Source organism: Falco rusticolus, chromosome 9, assembly GCF_015220075.1.
Source record: "Falco rusticolus isolate bFalRus1 chromosome 9, bFalRus1.pri, whole genome shotgun sequence".
In the NCBI taxonomy this organism is placed as follows: Eukaryota; Metazoa; Chordata; class Aves; order Falconiformes; family Falconidae; genus Falco; species Falco rusticolus.
Window position 1 is genome coordinate 23,518,445 of NC_051195.1, and position 18,409 is coordinate 23,536,853.

Sequence of the window (18,409 nt, forward strand, 5' to 3'; positions counted from 1 at the left end):
GGACTTGCCCAATGACAGTTGTACTCAAAAAAGACTAAGTAAAACCTGAACCAGAGCTGGGGCTTTAGTTCAGTATCTGAACAAGTAAACAGATGCTTTTACCCAACTGAGAAGTCCAGGCAACTCCTACTAAGACCAGCCAGAGGATTATCATTGACTTTACAGAGATTTAGATAGGGCTTAGGTAGGACAAGTCAGCCTTCACATGCAGAGGCCTCGTGTGCTGACTTTTCATGGGGCTTTGTTTCTGCTCCAGCCACACTGAGACTTCGGTTAAACGAGGGCTTGAAGCTGGAAAGTGTTTCAGTGAAGCAGATTGGTCAAGTGAATTAACAGCAGACACCCCAGGCTTTGGGAAACTGCCTAAAGCCCTGCAGATTTTAAAGCTGTCCCTCTCTTTTCATTAAGGTTGGCTGATTAAAAAGCCAGTCCCCAAAACTATTCTTTGACCATGTAATGCATCACATCAGGACTAAAACCAGGCAGGTATTTTTAAACTCATCCCCTTAATGCAATGTTTGCTTTCGAGACTTTGATCTCACCACCTCCTCTGACAACATCAAATTCTTGGGTAATTCACACATGACACAGCACTAAAGAAGGAAAAACAATTTCAGCTGTATTGACTAAGTATCTTTTTTCCATAACAGCTCACATTTTTACCAATATAGCAACAAACCCTTTACCAGTGGTTTGGAATGAAAGTTACATCAGGTATATATGTGCAGGTGTGTTGATGGTCTGACCTAGTTAAAAAAAAAAAAAAGCAAAACCAATCCCGAAAACAGAAACCATTACGCATTGGAAACCAACACTGTACACATCAACTACTCCCCATACACAAGTCACAAGTGCAATGTCCTTGTGAAAAAAATCACTCCTCAAAGGAAACCCAAAGAGGCAGAGTTTTTAGTGTTATGTTTAGTGAGATCATGTGGGCGTGTGTTGGAAATCACAGGTTGGAGGTTTTTTTAATTTTTTTTTTTATAAGGCAAGAGGTTTACGTTCCAGAAGAACAGATGGGGTAAAGAATGAAGAAATGTTTTGAAAATGACACATTCTTTCAAGTTTCATTCTCATTTGACATAACGTATTACAAAATAAAGATTTTTTAAAAGTGCTATATGCTTTGTAAGTCTCATCACAATACGTAAAGCAATATTTTACACCTGCTGCCTAAGACAAAATGTTAGTGGCAGTGTTAGTGATAGATTAGATTCTAGCTCTCCCATTTCCCTCAAATGTCTGGGACAACCTCCTTCATCATGCTTCAAGAATAAACAAACAAATCCCACATACACATATTCCAGAATCATTTAGAGTCATCTTCTGAAGTAAGAGACTCCATGATGTTGATGACTGTTCACTAGCGGCTTGCTTGATACCAAACCCAAGCTCAGTCTACCCAGTATCCTGTGGCTCTTTGATCAGCCAGTACGAGAGACAAAACGTTGAGAGGTTTGCAACCATAATGACAGTGACAGATATGCCAAAGGGATTTAAAAAAATTCCAACAAAAATCAAGTGTAAAAAAATTGATCTGCCAGCTCTCAGCTGTTAGCCAATTTTAAAAAGGTAGAGCAGTTTGCAGTAAACAATGATATTTTAAATCTTCAAGGAGATACAGAAACAGCCCTCCCACCCAGCAATCAGACATGAAGGATTTCTCCAGCATGGTCTTCTGGCTCTGTGTAATGTGAAGAGTTTGTGTCTGAATGGTGAACCCCAAGCATTTCTTTACTTTCAAAGTTTGGCTCCATTAGTGCAGGTTTTTCAAAAATATTCTTTTTGCTAGTTTCTGGACAGTTTTGGACATATATTACTCGGTTATAAGCTTTAAGTCTTTTCCACAGCTGTACGTACACTTTGCATTGTACGTACATGAACAGAAGTCCTCCAGTGAAACCAATAGCCACAACCACCAGCTTAGTCCAAAATGGCCACTCTAGAATCCCTGGAAGAAAGAAAATAAAAAACAAAAGAGGAAAGAAAAAGGACATGGTCAGTACTGGCTGGACTATGTTGGATCTCTCAAAAACATCAGTACGGAAAACAGTAAGGAAACTGTCACAGAGTTTAGGTTATGCAAACTGTTCTTATTTTGCCATTTTTCTTGTTTGGCCTTTTTTCCCCTCCTCCCTTCAAGTCTAACACATGCAGACTTCTACTTCATGTATCACATCTATTCGCACCCACCAGAGGAAAAACAAAACAGTTGATCCTCTGTGCTTGAGCCCTTGTGCAGCACAATCATAAACACAGTCAAGGTAACAGCCAGTAACATGTTTAGGCCATTTTACACCTGCTTTTAAACAAAAATTGGATCAGATTATGAAAGGCATTCTATGGCATAGTTTCCTCTTCATAGCAGGAGATGCAACTCAGTGACCCAAGAAGTCTGCTCCACTCTGTGATCACACAGTACATGGAGTCACAGTCTTCAAACTAAAAGGGAATGACTGCTACCATCTAGCTTGACACGTTCAGTGACAAAGACCAGACAATTTTATCTGCACCAGACCTAGTAACTTGTAGTTGAACTACAGCATCTCTTCTGATGCAAAACCGCAAGTGCTGGAGATGCTGAAGCATTCTGGCACGCTTACCCTCTGTCATTAAAAATGACCATATTACTTTTCCTGAATTTGTCTAGCTTGAACTTTTAGACATTGGATCCCGTTACATCTCTATCAACTCCTTTTAAATGAAAGAGTATTCGTTTTATACATCTTCTGCTTACACAGGTCCTGTACCCACCCAGCCTCTCTCCTCTTTGAAGATAAACAGCATCACAAGATGGACATGAAACCATGCTGAATCATCCACTACCAGGTTTCTCAGAGAATAAAATCATGGCCTTCCAAGTCTTCAAAGTTTCTACCAAGACACGGGCTATTGTTCTTTTGGAAACACATGGTAGCATGGGAGGAATGAAAATATTTTAGTCCCAAAATACAAAGGGCACTGCAGCGTGACTACCGATTCTCAGACGGGCTGTCTGATGCCGTCTGTACGCAGTGGTAGTATGTGCTTGCCCCGGTGCAGGCATGAGCATATAGCCACACACACTCCTCAGCTCACTACAGCGACCCCCAGATTTAGAATCCAAATGAAGGAAGCAAAGGTGGCACTATAACACGTACTAAATATTCACACTATTCCCCCTATTCTTGTTCATCTAATGTACTTATTGGCTACAATTACCTGGAGATGATAAATCTTTGAAAGCATATGCTTTTCATTATCATACAGAAACCATACACTGAAAGGTCAGTAATTTTCGTGGAAGAGATGGGGTTGGATGGAACAGAAACTAAAATATTCCATTCAAAGCAGCTTCCTGACTGAAGTCATGAACATTCAAACTACAGCCCAAATAAGAAATGACAGCAAAACTGTTCAGTTTAAAGTGTGATTCTGCTCTGAAGAGACTGGAACAGCTCTGTGGATTTGCAGGTTTATTGATGCTCAGAGCCGCCTCTCCAGATGACGCTCTGGAATCAGCAGCATAACATTTTCCACCTGCATGTCTAGCTGGCGTGCAGTGCTCTGTGAGCAAGGACAGTTTGCCTTCTAATGGCTCCCAGCCTTGGTAGATACCTCGTCCTTTCTATCCCCACCTTCGGGGACCGCTCAACTGCCTGAGAAACAGCCCTGTGACAGCTGCAAATACGCAGCCCAGCATACCCAAAACAGATTTCCATTTGGTAAGTTTACAGTGGCACGCTGAAGAAAACCTACTATTCAAGAAGCTGAGACATCCATACAGTGGGGTGGCAACCACTACATCAGCTGCAGTACACCTCATCTCAGTTACATGAACTGGAGCCCTAAGAATCAGCCCAAGTTCCTTGTGCTTCAGGAACAACCAGTCATAACATTTTTTTTCCCAGTCTAACGTGGCTCTCACAGGAAACTTGTGCTAACCCACCTCGCAGATGACCAAATGGGAAGAAAACCCTGTTGATTTACCTCAAAGGTTTGGCTTTAGTTTCCTCTTACTTCTTCTCTTTTAAAAAACTGTCCTGCTTTTGCCCAGTTAAAATGTAGCCATAGCAGCAAAAAAAATATGCCTATGTCCTTATCTGCTCAGTAAGTGTTCCAATTCAAAACTAAATTAGCTAAGGCAGTGCAATTTTGTGTCTGGCTACAGTGGATTAGCTCTGATATCTCTGCATTTTATAAGTGCAAACTAAATTGACTTGAAATAGACTTAAAGAGCACCCACAGATTAATTTACACTCACTTAACTAAATCATTTTAGATATGCTCTTTTAAACCAACCCAACCTCAGGCTAAAGCTGACTAGTCTATAAACATCACCTGCACACTCATGCTCTGCATCCTCTCTGCATTCAGGATAAATAATTATTCCAAGAGAATAAGTGGGAAGGAAAGCAAGTAACATACCAGTAGTCTGTCCCTGTTTAATCTCTTCAGCGGTCCTGTCTATCAGGACATAGAGAGACCACACAACACAGGTGATGGCGATGATATGGAATGTTACAGAGCACATGATCTTCCTCCTCTCACTGGCTGTCATCTGCAGCTTCTCCCACTGGCAAGAAACCCAGAAGCAAAGCAAGGGATTAGGTGTCTGCTGTAGTTACTAGTGAGTATAAAAAAATAACAGTAAGAACAAAAACCAGGCAGATGAGTACCTTCCTCCTATTTTAAAAAAGGATTTTAAAAGTCAGATGGCGTTACTGCTCTGACATGTGCATGATGGCTGGCAGCTCACCCTGCTGTGACAGGAGCCATCCTGGTGCCAGAGGGGACCTCCCGTGCTCAGCTCCCACCCGGAGCCTCAGCACAATGTCATCACATCCTGCTTCTGCACGCAGGGGCAGCTCCAGCACAGAGGGACCCTAGTGCCAGGCCTGGCAGTGCAAGCAAGGCTGCTCCTTCCCCTGTTCCCCACTCACAGTGGGCACCCACAGCCACGCACCGCAGTGGCAGAGGGTACCTTTCCTCAGGCATTCAGTAACACACTGCAGCAAAAGTGGTACATGATGCAGCTGACCAGCGCGGGTGAGACATCGCACGCTGAACTCTGTTAAGAACCCCCCAGTGCACAGTCAAGGCTGTTCAGCTCTCAGCTCAAGGCTGTTTAGTTCTCCCCTCCTGCGTCTGGGGGTTTCATTCAATCTTCACGTATATTTAACACTACTTACAGCAGTGACACCCGTATTTTATTTTCAGTGTTTCAAGTGCACTTCAATGCATATGCCCCAAGAATATACAGTAGAACTGGAATGACAGCTTTTTAAGTGAGAGGATGCAGAAAATTAAATCCCCAGATCTGCATCTATCGATAATGCTTATACAGCCCAAATGGAAACCACAAAGTCAGGTCAACATAATTTAGGAAAGTTAGAAAGAAACTAGACAATTATAGATGCTTCTACTATACAGGGAATTGTTCAAAAACAGCTTCTATTTTTTTTACCTGAGATACCCTGAAGCTTTTGTTAAATTATTTTTTTGGCAATTTCCCCAACGTATATGATGAAAGTTTTTGCAGGTAGGGTTACACATCCCTCAGTGTATTTGTTTGGAACAGAGAGTTTAAGATGGGCTTTTCCTAGACTTTCACAAAATATATGCTGGGGCACATAAGCTTCTCATACATACCTATTTGTTTCTACAGAGGTGCATTTGATGTCTCCTAGACTAATGTGTAGAAGATGAGGACTTTGACGGGAAGGAATAACATGGAAGAGGACTGAGGATGACCTGACTGGTAGGATTGATTATGTTGAATTACTGTTTCCACTGCTACAAATACCAGAATGGTTGAAACGTGGACCACAGACTTTGTGATCCCCTCTGTCTTGCCAACAATCAATCTCTTTGGCCAGTCCAAGCCACATGTCCAGTTCTGTAGGCACCCAAATCTCATTGTGGCACAAGAATTGAAGACTTGCAGCAATGACACGCTAGATGTTATGCTAGAAAGCATGTTTTTTCAATCTTTATAGAAAAAGATTGGACAAAATGTTCCCTTCGGATATTGCATTTTAAACACCAAATTGCTTTTGCATCTAAACCAAGGTTTTATTAAACAATACTTTTGACAGAGTATAAATTAGTTAAATTATTTTCTCAAAATGTAAGCATGTTAAATCTATTTGTGAATGCTTTTACAGAGCCACAAGGACTTGCATTTTGACTAATTTATATTCCTCTCTTCTGTTCCATAGCTTGAGCTCCTCCACTGGACAATACCTCCTGTGAACTGCTGGCTCCACAGCCACCAAACCAACCCGCACCAACTCATCTCTTCAAGATATGACTGCACAGCAAAGAAGCATTCTGCAAACTATGCACTATCCCAGAGAGGAAACTAGAATCTGTAGGTACCTGCTGCATTATACCGATGATACAGCACATGGCATTTCCCAGTCAGCAGTTCTGGGGTTTTAAAGTGTTGTTAAACCAAAAAAATCAGCAGAAAATTTAGATTTAATGTCTTTTTTTTCCCACTGAAATTTTAAAATAGAGCATCCCTCTCTTGTCTCCCCTCATCTTCACTGGAGCCGTGACACGTTTTGTTTCTCATCCTCCTCCCTTGGTAACTTGGTGTTTGAACAGCCCAATGCTGCAATACAACCTTAAGATGCTGAGGAAGTTTAAATCCATTTCTGCTCTACAGACAAGCACAAGCCCTATTATTTGTCCCATCCTGTTCATAATCACGAGTTCCACACTGTTTTCTCCTGACTGACAGGATACCATAAAAGCTGAGCTGAAGATACAGAGGCAGCTTATCTTCTGGCTGCAGCTGAACCTCTAAATTATAAATATATTTAAGAGGTAAATTCCTTCTTCTCTTTTCTGTTTATAGCTCTGTCCCTACCTTTTGGCATCTGGTCTCTTTCCCACAGATGACCTGTTCAGATATAACTAATGATGCTGAGCAACTAATTTCTGAAGTTCTCACAGGGCACAAATATTCAGAAAATGTTTCCCACCCACTCCAGGCAGAGAAAGCACAGGAAAAACAGCAGCCAACTGCCAACTACAGCAACTTTTTTTACTTGGGATTCTCTAGAGCAACTTCCTTAATGGTCTATGGCTGGGCTGTGCAAAGTATTGTCTGTGCAGGTAACAGAGCCTATGAGGGACAATATTGCAACTCAGAGGTACGATGCTCTGTGCCGCAAAGACAAATCTGCAGTTTTTAGAAGGCACCGATGCACTGCAGTCATAAGCAGAGGTCATCCTACCAACTGGACGTGCTAAGCTATATACTTTGCAGACTGTAGATCTCTGCAAAAAAATAGGTGGTGTTTGAAATCTGCTCTATTTTCTGCTAGGAGTCACTTTTAGGAATTGGACAAGTTCTCATAACAGCTTTCAGATGGCTGCAGTCCAGACTTCCCACCATATGTGATTTAGACTCATCATAATTGAATGCAATGTTTCTCATTTATTCTAGTTCCAGAGTGAGGTTATTGTTATTAACCTCTTCCACTTTTGTAGACATGGCAAGATTTGTCTGTGCTGAGAATACCAGTGACTTCCATCTCAAAATCCTGATGGTAAAGACCAATTGAAATTGGAAGCCCGGAGGATGTGGGATAACAGAAAGGACACAAGAGCAAAACTGGCCTTACAATGCAAACAGCATTTAGGTATCTATACTTTAAGCTACCAGACTTACGAAACGTACTTTTCTACAAAACAAAAAAACAGGTTCTAGCAATGTGAAGTGTGCAAACCTAGTCATTCACAATCTAAGAAAAGGTAAAAAATAAAACCACATTTATTGGTGAACCTTCTTCTACTTACACTGTCATATTTTCACTAAAATAAGTTTGCTCCTTTAAAAAGAAAAAAAAGCTATACATTTTAACCAAAGTACACTCAGAAAGTGATTTAAAGTGTAACCTGAAATCCACATATTTTCAAGAGAACTTCAAAGCTATGTGGATCTTGGAATAGCGAACTAAAGCAGGTAATGGTAATACAAAACTCCTTATTTAAAAAGAATGTGGATAACTGCAGAGCAAATACTTCTTTGCATCAGCTGTAAAATGTAACTGCAAAGAAAAAAATCAGGCTACTGCATGCACATACATGTATGCATGTGTATGTATATACATTTGCACACAGAGAGTTGCAAGGTTACAACAGCGAACTCTCAGAGCTGGATTCCACCGATGCTGGATTTGCCAGGCTGAGTGTTAATTTAAATCCCTTGGCACCTATCAAAACCGACCAGATGTACTGAGGAACCACAGAAACATGATAAATACACAGGGCGTGCTGTGGGCTCGTGGGCAAGGACAGCCTCTTTTCAGAGTGGATCTGTGTTTAATGAAGCATTTCCTTGGGGAAGCAGGTCTTGTGCCTACCTTTCTCAAAGGCTTCAGTTTCGTCTCCATGATGAACTCATACTTGCACAGTTCACAGCATCTCGTATCCGAGCTCTTGATCCATTGCTGCAGGCAGGCTTGGTGCACAAAATGAAGACTTCCCGTGCAGTGACAGGGGGTAATCAAAGGGCTCTCATCGTCTCCTTCACAGTGACATATCCTGAATCAGAAGCAAAGCTACTCATTAGGAGAAGAGGAAGCAGAAAGCATGGGGAAGAGGCATGTAATACCTGTGATCACACATGGCTGTCCATTGAAGATCTCGAGATACGTATCAAAGGAATATGTTCCATAAAGGAGCTAAAACTAATGAACTCCACTGCTGCACAAGCACATACACAGGCACAAAGTAATTGAGCAGACACTACTAACTAGACAGCTGCTTTCTAACAAGAGGCAGACACACAGAGCCTGACAGAAATGCAGTATTCAAAAGAAACAGGGTAAGAAATGACAACACTTCATCTAGAACAACAGTACTTAACTGAAAATAGCATTTAAACAGATCAGGCAGCACCTCCCAAGACAAAATAGGCACAGAGAGGTACAGCTACTCATAGATTACAATCTGAAACAGAAGATAAAACAAAATGCCCAAACCAATGGGCTAATGGCCCACTCCAGTATCACAAAGAGTTAATTTAGACAGCCTGGATTTTACACAAGAGAAGTCATTATTTCTAGCGCCAATTGCTAGGAGACAGATCAACACCGCAAAGCTACAGCACTGAATCTCCCCAGAACACACTCTGAATGGACTAATAGTTTTGCTCTCCAATTCTAACTTTGCAAGAGCTGCTAAGGAAGCATCAGCTCTGCAAAATCCCCCACTTCCCTCACAGTCTAGCTGTGCAGCCAGCAAGGACACCCGATATAGCGTTACTACCAGGTGCTGACATTTTGATTTCCAGCTTCAATTTATACACAACCTTTGCATTGCACCAAACATCACTAAGTCCTTACCATGTGGAAGAGGTCACGAATTGAAAGCGGGATGGTAAGGAGCTCAGGGAATTAATGTAAGTTACTAAGCATATGTGAAGTACATCCTGGCATGCTGACATCCCTGTCTGTTACTGAAATCTCTTACTGATGTGTAGCATCTTGCCTCTTGCGACCTTGCTGGTAGCTGGCAAGTGGAAATGAAGGAGTGGGTGGATTACAACAGCATCTTGTTGATGACAAGCCAGTACAGAACTAGATTTTGCTGGTAATGAGGGGGAAAATCAAATAATATTGGCAAGTACTAACAAAGCCAGCTTCAGAATGTGCTGTCAGGGAGGAGAAAGATTAGGGTAGTAGAACAGGCAGACAGATGGGACATTTGCTCCTGTACTTGGTGACCCCTGCGCCTCAGCAACATTTTGGAGCTGGGATGGGGCAGACTTGCAGACAAGTCACCACAAAGACAGTCCAGAGCTGGCCGTTCCCACCACCTGTGCACACACAACTATTCCTCCATAGCTGAAACAAGGACACCCATCTTTTTTGGACTTCACACTACAGACATCACAGTGGCCCACCACTAAAAGGGCACAGATCTCCCTTTCAACTAAGGCATCCACAAAGCCCTTTATAAATAAAAAGAGTGCGGTGGGATACAAACTCTGAGGAAAAAAAAAAAATCTTGATCTATATTGAGCTGACCTCAAAAGCAATTTTCAATAGTCTGTTCTCCTCCTGGCTCCCCACCCTCTGACCAAACCAGCAGTGGCTGTCAGGACAACACAGTGCTCATTAAAAGCTAAGATGTGTTCAGCTTGACCTTTAATATGTGTAGCTGATTCTCTCATGATACTCCCAGTTTGGACACTAATAAGAGAAAAATACAATCTCAGAACTCCAAACCTGAAACAAATTGCAGGAGAATTTATTTGACTCCAAAGGAAATTCTTTTGCTTAGTAGCCTTGGTAAGTGCATCAGAGGGCTGCAGGCCAGCAGAGAATGCTGCATGCTTCAAATTGCACATATTAAAGCAAGGTGACAGGGTGAAAGGGAAGATAGAAACAGCACAAAGGCAAGAGAAAGCAGAAGGATCACCACTGCACATTGGAGGGCTTGAAGGTAGGTGGTTCTCTGGTAAACCAACCTGCATGTATCCCCCGATGTGGACACAGGGGAGAGAGGGGGGAATTTTTCTGACAGAGGGGAGGGGCAGTCAAGGTCACTGTCCTTCTCAACTGAGCAGAGCGGCGCCCGCTGCTCTTTTGATTTCAATTTCACTGAGGTGCTGTCCTCAAAGACGTCATCATCTCCCATATCATCAGAGCAGAAGTCTGTGCTTTCCACCAGCATGCTGGAGGATTTCTCAGCTTGGAAGTGACTGGAATAGCTCTCCAGTTCGTGGAACTTATGCAGGCTGCTGGTGCTGGAAGTGTGGGAGAAGGAAAAAAGGTAACGCAACAGTTTTTTGCTCCTTGAGGTGTCATGGTCCACTTTGTCCTCCAGCAAGGGAATATGTACGGCTTTATGGTCCTCTGCTCCTCCTGACGCACTCGAGTAGTTGGAAAGGGAAGGGATATAGGAGTGCTTAGAATTGCTAAAAGAAAGAGGTCTGAGGTGCAGCGGTTTCCTCTCTTTGAGATGAAATTTGTTAATCCTTACACACTGCTCTTGAGTCGGGGTCAATTTGCCTTCTGAGCGCGTTCGCTCCACATAGTCAAAGCACTCACTGGTGCTCTGTGCCTTCTGGTCCACGTCATTGAGGGACTTGGAGAATTTCAGGGTGCGGGTGGGCTTTACATTCTTAGAAGACCTGAGTGCCTGGCCCCGATCCTGCCCACGGGAGTTTTTCTTTGCTGCATGTAACGTGTCCTGACAGATTACTGTCACTGTGACCCCTTGTGTCAGAGGGCTCTGGCAGTGAGGATTTTTCAAGACAACAGCAGACTGCACTGGACTGTGATGACAACACTCAGAAAACACTGCACTGGAACTGCATGCAGAACAGTGGAATAAAAGCACAGAAAGTAAAAAACAATTACAAAAGAGAACACAGATAATTAAAAGTGCAGAAATGAGAATTATTGCTAGTGTGGGAATGGCAAACATAGCAGGGCCAAACAGTCAGTGGGATTCAACAAAGCAGTGTTAGACAGCAGTCGAGTCAAACAAATGGGATGCTTCATAGGGGAACCCCACATTGCTTATTCCCCATACACGTGCTTTTTCGGTTTTGTTTTTCCTTAACTTGAACCTTGCACAAACCTCATTGCAGCCACGCAAACAACACACTTTACCTGCAGATGTCCTGGTTGGATGGCGTAACAGAAGTCCAAGAGAAGCTGTGAGGGGCAGAGATAGAGGTTGGACTTCCAGCCTGCAGTGAAGAAGTCAGAACAAACAAAAAAAAGCAAGTCACAAGTCGGAAAAGTTTGGTATGCGCAGCAGTCACCTTCAGGACTGAACACAGCATACAGTCAGTTATCACTCTACATCCGATATTCAAGGGCTAGTTGCAAGAAAGTGGCTTTACTGACACATGCTAAGAAAGAAGCTTACTCCTTGGAAAAGTAGGAATCAGAACAGAAACGTTTTCCCCCAAGGTCAAATGCAGCCATCTCTGGAGCGGAACCTGCCAGCTGTCAAACACTGCACAGAACAATAGCTCAGGAAATGAGCAAAGCTACAGTAATTAGAATAATTAGATGGAGGTGTGTGTATGGACTGGTCCCAATTTAGCTACCACATAACAGCTAATCCTTCCTCTTATAACGATGACAAGAGATTAGAGGCTTGGTGGGTTTTTTTTTTTCCACAAGACAGAACTGTCAGTAATTCAGTAACTCAAACACTATTTGGGGACCTATTTTCCATACTAGCATATGCACATGAGCACCATCTGCCAAACCAGAGCATTCCCTGAAGTACTCTTTGTACTTTGCGAGGCCCTTCATCTGCTCTTACTCTGACAGGGTCTTCCACCTACCTGCAGGAGAGGTGCAGCAGCAGTCACATGTTGCTCATCCAGCAAAAGCACAAAGAGAAATTGAGTAACTGAAGAATTCAGAACTCAGCTGAACTAACTCAAAAAAAAAAAAAAAAGGCAAAAAAAAAGCTAAGCTTGTGGCATATTTAACACTTAATAGAAAAACCTCTAAAATCAATATGGTAAGAACAATCAGCATCTCAAGTTGGGACTCGACGGGTTATTATTATTATAGGCCTTTGCTGCTGCTATATTCTGTGGGTCACTAACAGAAACCTCTTGACTCTTCCTAGAGGTTTTGGCGAGGAAGAGACCTGCGTTGATAACCTCGTAATAGAGAATCTTTAAACCCAGTTCTCCAATGTTCCACAGCTGCTGGACAGGCTGTGCTGCTCAGCCACTGCCGCAAAACACCAACTGCATTTCAAAATTCAAACAAAGGTTTACAGCTCTTTTGATCTGCAAAGTCTGAAACCCAGGAAGAAGCAATGCAATCAGCACAACAACAGAAGCGTCAGCACCATGCTGGTCTGCACAAAAACCAGCACAGCCAGCACAGACTTGGATTGGGCAAGTGCACAAAGCCAGACTAGGAGAGACCTCAGGTCATCAAAGGTGTGCTGCCACAGAAGCATGCTGTGCCCAGCCCTGTGCTTCAGCTTGGGATGCCACAGCTAGCTCAGTCATCACTGCTTCGATGATCTCGGGTCACGCTGCAACACACACACATTCTATCAGTCTCAGGACTCATCCAACTATACTTATTAAAAGCCCCTATGGTATATTTAAACAAGGCCACTGCAGGCTATTACACTCTCACGGATACACTAGGATACATGTGCTACTTCATAAATACAGATACAACCATCATCTTCCAACAGCACTAGAGAGAGCAATGTATCTGGCCTCACGCTGGGATGCCTCAGGTGCACTGAGCCTGGAAACACAGGTATCCCCTTACAGCTCCGTCTGCAAGCACCAAGGGCAAGACTCAAACACACTCCTTCATCCTTAGCAAGACACTGTAACTTATTTCCCATCCTACCCAGCTAGGCACATGTACAGTATAAAACCCAAGAGATAAACCTTGTGCCAGAAAGCAAACTGAACTATGTTATGACTGTGACAAAACAAATAAAAGACTTGGAAGATCATTTATTTGCCTTCTTCTGGAAACTACGGTTCTGTGCATTTTACACCAGTTGCATGCGTGAATGATACAGGATGGTGATCATATAGTGAGGTGAATTCAGGTATTACTTGGAAATTTGCTCTCTATTTGATGCTTAACCTCTCCTAAAAGCTGGTACATCTCTGACTTCAAATCCTACCTTTTTTAAAAAAAGAGTTTGTGCAGTAATTACTTTTTTTAAACACTGACAAGTTAGTGAAAGGCCTGACACTGTAATGTGCTGCTATAATTATGCAAATGAAAATTAATATGTCTTTTTAAATAATTCATTATTTAAGTCTTACTTAGCAATCTTCTCAAAACAAAATATTGAACAAGTAAAACACCATGTTGCATTCTGCCATGGAAACAGAGGCACATATTGTTGAACTGAAGTCACAGATCAGTTAATAAATCTGTCTCAGGTTTTATGTTATGAGCAAATCACAGAAGTTAACCTGCTTAGAATGAATTCAATCTCTCTACTCCTTCACTTTAGCAATGAAGCTTTCCAAAAAAATGACAGTGATGTGACATATGATGTGACAGTCTAATAGCAGATGACTAGATTCAATGATTCAAAATTTCCCTTCCAAAACCATGTTACTGGTTTCCTGACCCAATTGCCTGGCACCAAGACAGTGTCAAAGTCTTGCCGCTTGGGAAATCAAAAGGCTGGGACAAACAAAAAATGATGGCATTTCATATGCATTTCAAGCTTACTATGCCATTTCTAAATACCAGCACTGTTCAGGACAGCTTGCAAAACCCCCACATCTGAGGCACGTTTCCTTTTCCTCCCATCTTCCTGCTTCACAACAGGAGGGTGTTTGCTCCGTCTTCATACATCATGAAAACACAACCAAAATATGAGCAGAAGTTAACACACTCGGAAATGCACAACAAAGTGGAACAACAAAACATGGGAGGAAGTTACTCCCCGCCCTTGGTTTAAGCCAACATAAGCTGTGGCTGCCACCAAAAAGCCATGCTTGATGACCCCCTAGTCTCTCAGTCCATCCTCCCTTCCTCCCATTCTTTTTGCTCATGAAACTATTCACACAGCTGCACTGCGAATCCGATTAGAACAGCAAGGTGAGGTAAAACTAACCACTTCTTTTCCTGAGCTTGTTTAACGCTAGTCACTTCCCTAGCTTCAGCTGCCAGAGGGAACATCAGTCAGTTCAGAGCAACGAGCCTCTAATGACGAGGCACAGGTCACTGAGAAGAACACACTAAAAAAGCTGAGCCAAGAGCCCAAGAAGTAAGTTCTGCCAGTTTTAGTAGTGGTGCCTGCAGCTGACGCTGGCCAGTCCACACAGCTTGTCTGTGTTTCCTGACTCAGTTACAGCAGCTATCAGGCAGAGAGGTGCCACAGAAAAGAGGAAACAACTAACAGCCCTGGGCCAGAACAGGGCAAAGAAGAGGCAATGGGATGGGTAAATTCAACAGAGAGGTGGATTCAGCTAGCTTGGAGCTCTGAAGTTACTCCCACACAAGGCTAAACAAATACGCAGTCAAAGCCTTCACGACTCCAGCTCCTGGCACACACCACCCTTAATGCACCAGCAGCAGCCTCTCAAGCAGCAGCACCTTTGGCTGAACTGGCTACTTACGATGGTGGCAGTAGGAGTAGGTTTCAAAGCACTCCTTGTCATAGGAGGTTTCTGCCATGCTCACTATGTGATGGGCAGCCCATGCTTTGACAGCCTGAACTGGATCCTTTTAACCCCAGATTCACTTGCTGCATCCCTGTGGACTTTCATGCTCTTTGCATGGAGGAATATCACCTCTAATGACAAGCCTCGGAGCTATGTGCTGGTGAGTTATCCCATACAGCCCAACTGGTTGCCTAAAATAGCTCTGGACTAAAGGTCAATAGTTAGTTAATTGTGTATATTGACATTCCCATCTAATGCAATTTAGTGAGGTCATAGTGCAGCCTTCTGCACTGGCGTTTAGATAATCACAGCGACACTGGAGGTAGCAATCCCTGGAAGCCTACAGCTCTCTGGAGGGTTGCCATCAGGAAGATATTTGTATGTATGTATGCACGTATCTATGTGTGTGTGTGCATACATGTCTCTCTGTTGCTCTACATCTCTCTGTGTGTGTATGTGCTGCCATAGCTGGTTCTTCTCATTCTGCCCCCACTCCACGAACAGTGATTTGTTGGTGAAAAACCTCAGCCTTTTCCAATTACCTATTTGTAACACACCACAACGACAAACGTGGCAGCAGCACACAGGAAAGACAGTATCAGAGGGACAGTTACCACACCCTCTGTTTCAGAGGAACTCATTGCCAAAGAGCTTTTTTCTCTCTCTCATACACTAAATGTGTACGAAGGCAGCAAGGCTGATGCTAGACATGGACATGGCAGGCACTTATCTTGCACAGCACGTCTTCTGAGGCAGCGAAAGCTCCAGGCTCTGCTCCTCCCTTAGTTTACACCACAGAAAACAAGACCAGCCACCCCATACTGTTCCTTTGGAATGATCTAGGTATAGACAGTGACCTAGGAAAGAAAACAACAGTGATGGGCGCCCTGCCAAAAAAGCCACCAAGTGCCGCTGCAAGGTGCTACATAGCTAACCTGGCCAGTCTTCAGATAGGGAAAAGGCATCCAGGAAGAGACCCAGGGGAACCTGACTCTGTGCCACCCCTGCCCCATTCCCTTCCCTTCCCTTTGACGGGGCAGCCCCAGCTCCTCCCACCCACAGTGGCAAAATTCAGTTCTGCCTGCTGTGCTGAGAATTCCTGAGCCTGGGCTGAAGGCAGGCAGGGAGGTCTCCATTGAACCCCAGAGACACATCCATCATTTCTTTCTGCCACTGCAGAACACACACAATTTCTTGGCTCCAGCCATCCACCAGGATGCAACAGGTTTGTGTTCTGATGCTTTCAGCAAGTGCTGTATCCCATGTACACGCTGGCTGATAGCTCTTGTTAAACTGCACTGCAGCTGTAAAGTCTCCAAAGCTCATCTGTGGGACAGATGTTGCTGTTTCACTGCATGCATGCCAAAGCAGGCCTCCAGCTGAACTAGCACACCCAGGCAGCAAGCCATTCAATGAGACCACCCAGCCGTGCCAAGTGTGCTAATTGACACGAGACAGCCAGAACTGGCCACCTATGGATGGGCTGGATGCTGTGAAGGGCAGCAGCCTGCTGACAGGCTGTTTTTTAAAGCTTTTCCTAAATACCAACACGACAGGATCAAACATCAGTAACTTCTAGTCTTCTCCATTAAATTCTCCTTACCAGACTTGTGCCATTTTGACCTCTGGTGCATATTAAAATCAAGTGTCTTTAGCTGGGGTAAGATGCATTATTGAACGGAGAGTGGTTAAAAAAACTGGGAAAGAAAAAAAGAAGATATGGCAAAGAAGCATCTGAAATTTCCAGAATGATCAACATCACCATACAATTTTGGCAACAATTCAATAGGAACCAGCAGTCCACTGCCGGAAGAACTTTGTTCCATACTTTGTCAATGTATGACTAAAATCAAAATTATGTCTAGAAACTATGAGTGAAGCTGAAGTCAGCTTCCCCTCATTCTTCCTGAAGAAATCTAAAGAAGGATTCTGGCAGGAACTTTCTCTAGAGATACCAGAGCCAAAGGCAGTAGAGAAAGAAGGCTATCTATCCTTTCACCATCTCCCCAAGTATAATTCAACCTGCCTGTAGCACAGGATTAATGTTGACTAAACCCAGTAACAACTGCATAGATTCTGCAGGGAGAAGAAAAATAAAAAAAAAAGAAGTAGTAGCTCTTTGACTTTAAAATCTTCCTCAAAATATCTTGGCTGGACTGAGGAAACAAGAGGAAAGGGAACTCCTGCACACTCCCCTTTCACAGGGAGGCTATCGCACTCCTTACGGACACAACCGCACCATGCCCCAGCATGAGATAACTTGCTCTTGTGGGTGGGGAAAAGTGTACCTCAGTCTTCACACTACACATTTTTTCCTGTCTTTTCCTTTTCCCATATAGCTCAGCAGAAATATTTTTATTTTGTTTTAAGCCATTTCTCTTTCCCTACCCCCAGGCTCACGTACCTAAAAAGAACCTCTGAGCAGCAGCTCTTTACAGTAAGCCTCGGCCCTCTGATGAACCACAGGATAGCTAAGCTTTGCCACTAAAAAACCTGGACTGCTTTTCTACGGATGAACGCTCACTGAATCCATCAAAGCTTCAGGCAACAGTGGACGTGTGTATTCATATGCTTTTCTAAATCTGTTCCAAGCCGATGAACACCCTAAATGGATTTCAAATTTCATAGCAAGCTTAGGCTACCACTTTGTGTCTGCACTGGCTGCCATTCAGCCCAAGAATAATTTAATACTTTACAGTGTGCTTCTGCTCACAAGATAAAACTGTACAAGCCTTCAGAAAAGACAAAGCATTTACATTTTTTAAGGAGTGCACTTCTGATTTCTTTGCTGTGATCTCAATATCAGCATTTTCAAAGTTTACCCCTTAGAGGACCACAAAAATAAGACTACAAAATGCTTCCCCACTACACTAAAATCAGCCCTCCAAGAGCAATCAGATGACAGGAACAGCACACAGATGACCTAAAGATATTTCCATACACCACATCATCAGTTCCAGGATATATCAGATATTTCAAAGATAAACAGTATCATTAATTTGAGGATAACTGTTTACAGACCAGCTTTGTTAGTGACCTTGTTTAATCTGCTTGTAAGCACAATTCCTTTATCTAAGTGCAGAGGGCATGAATTACCACCACTGTGAAAATTCTGGTTTAGCTGTTCTCAGTGAGTAGCTGTGGTTTAGTGTCAATTTCATCTATATTTAGAGGGTGAAGCTTCTATAAAGCTTATTTATTTCTCTGTGTGGCTTGTATGATGAAGGCACTTAGCAGCGAACAGTGACTTCTTGGCAAAAATGCTGG

The 18,409-nt window shown here is 43.1% G+C and overlaps 1 protein-coding gene across 13 annotated transcripts in view; it reads right to left on the bottom strand.

Annotated features, from left to right (window-relative positions):
* Positions 1–594: 594 nt before the first annotated feature.
* The window catches only part of MARCHF8 (membrane associated ring-CH-type finger 8), a 99,398-nt gene continuing 81,583 nt past the window's right edge, over positions 595–18,409 (bottom strand). For 10 of the 13 annotated variants that reach the window (XM_037399007.1, XM_037399011.1, XM_037399010.1 and 7 more), the window contains 5 exons: positions 11,622–11,701; positions 10,472–11,317; positions 8,361–8,541; positions 4,411–4,558; positions 595–1,954 (listed from right to left, as the gene is read on the bottom strand). In XM_037399007.1, the coding sequence (XP_037254904.1) occupies positions 1,650–1,954; positions 4,411–4,558; positions 8,361–8,541; positions 10,472–11,317; positions 11,622–11,701 (1,560 nt within the window). In that variant the 3' untranslated portion in view covers positions 595–1,649. Of the gene's footprint in view, positions 1,955–4,410; positions 4,610–8,360; positions 8,542–10,471; positions 11,318–11,621; positions 11,702–18,409 lie in introns of those variants that run through there. The other 3 variants (XM_037399019.1, XM_037399018.1, XM_037399017.1) reach the window with 2 other exon arrangements.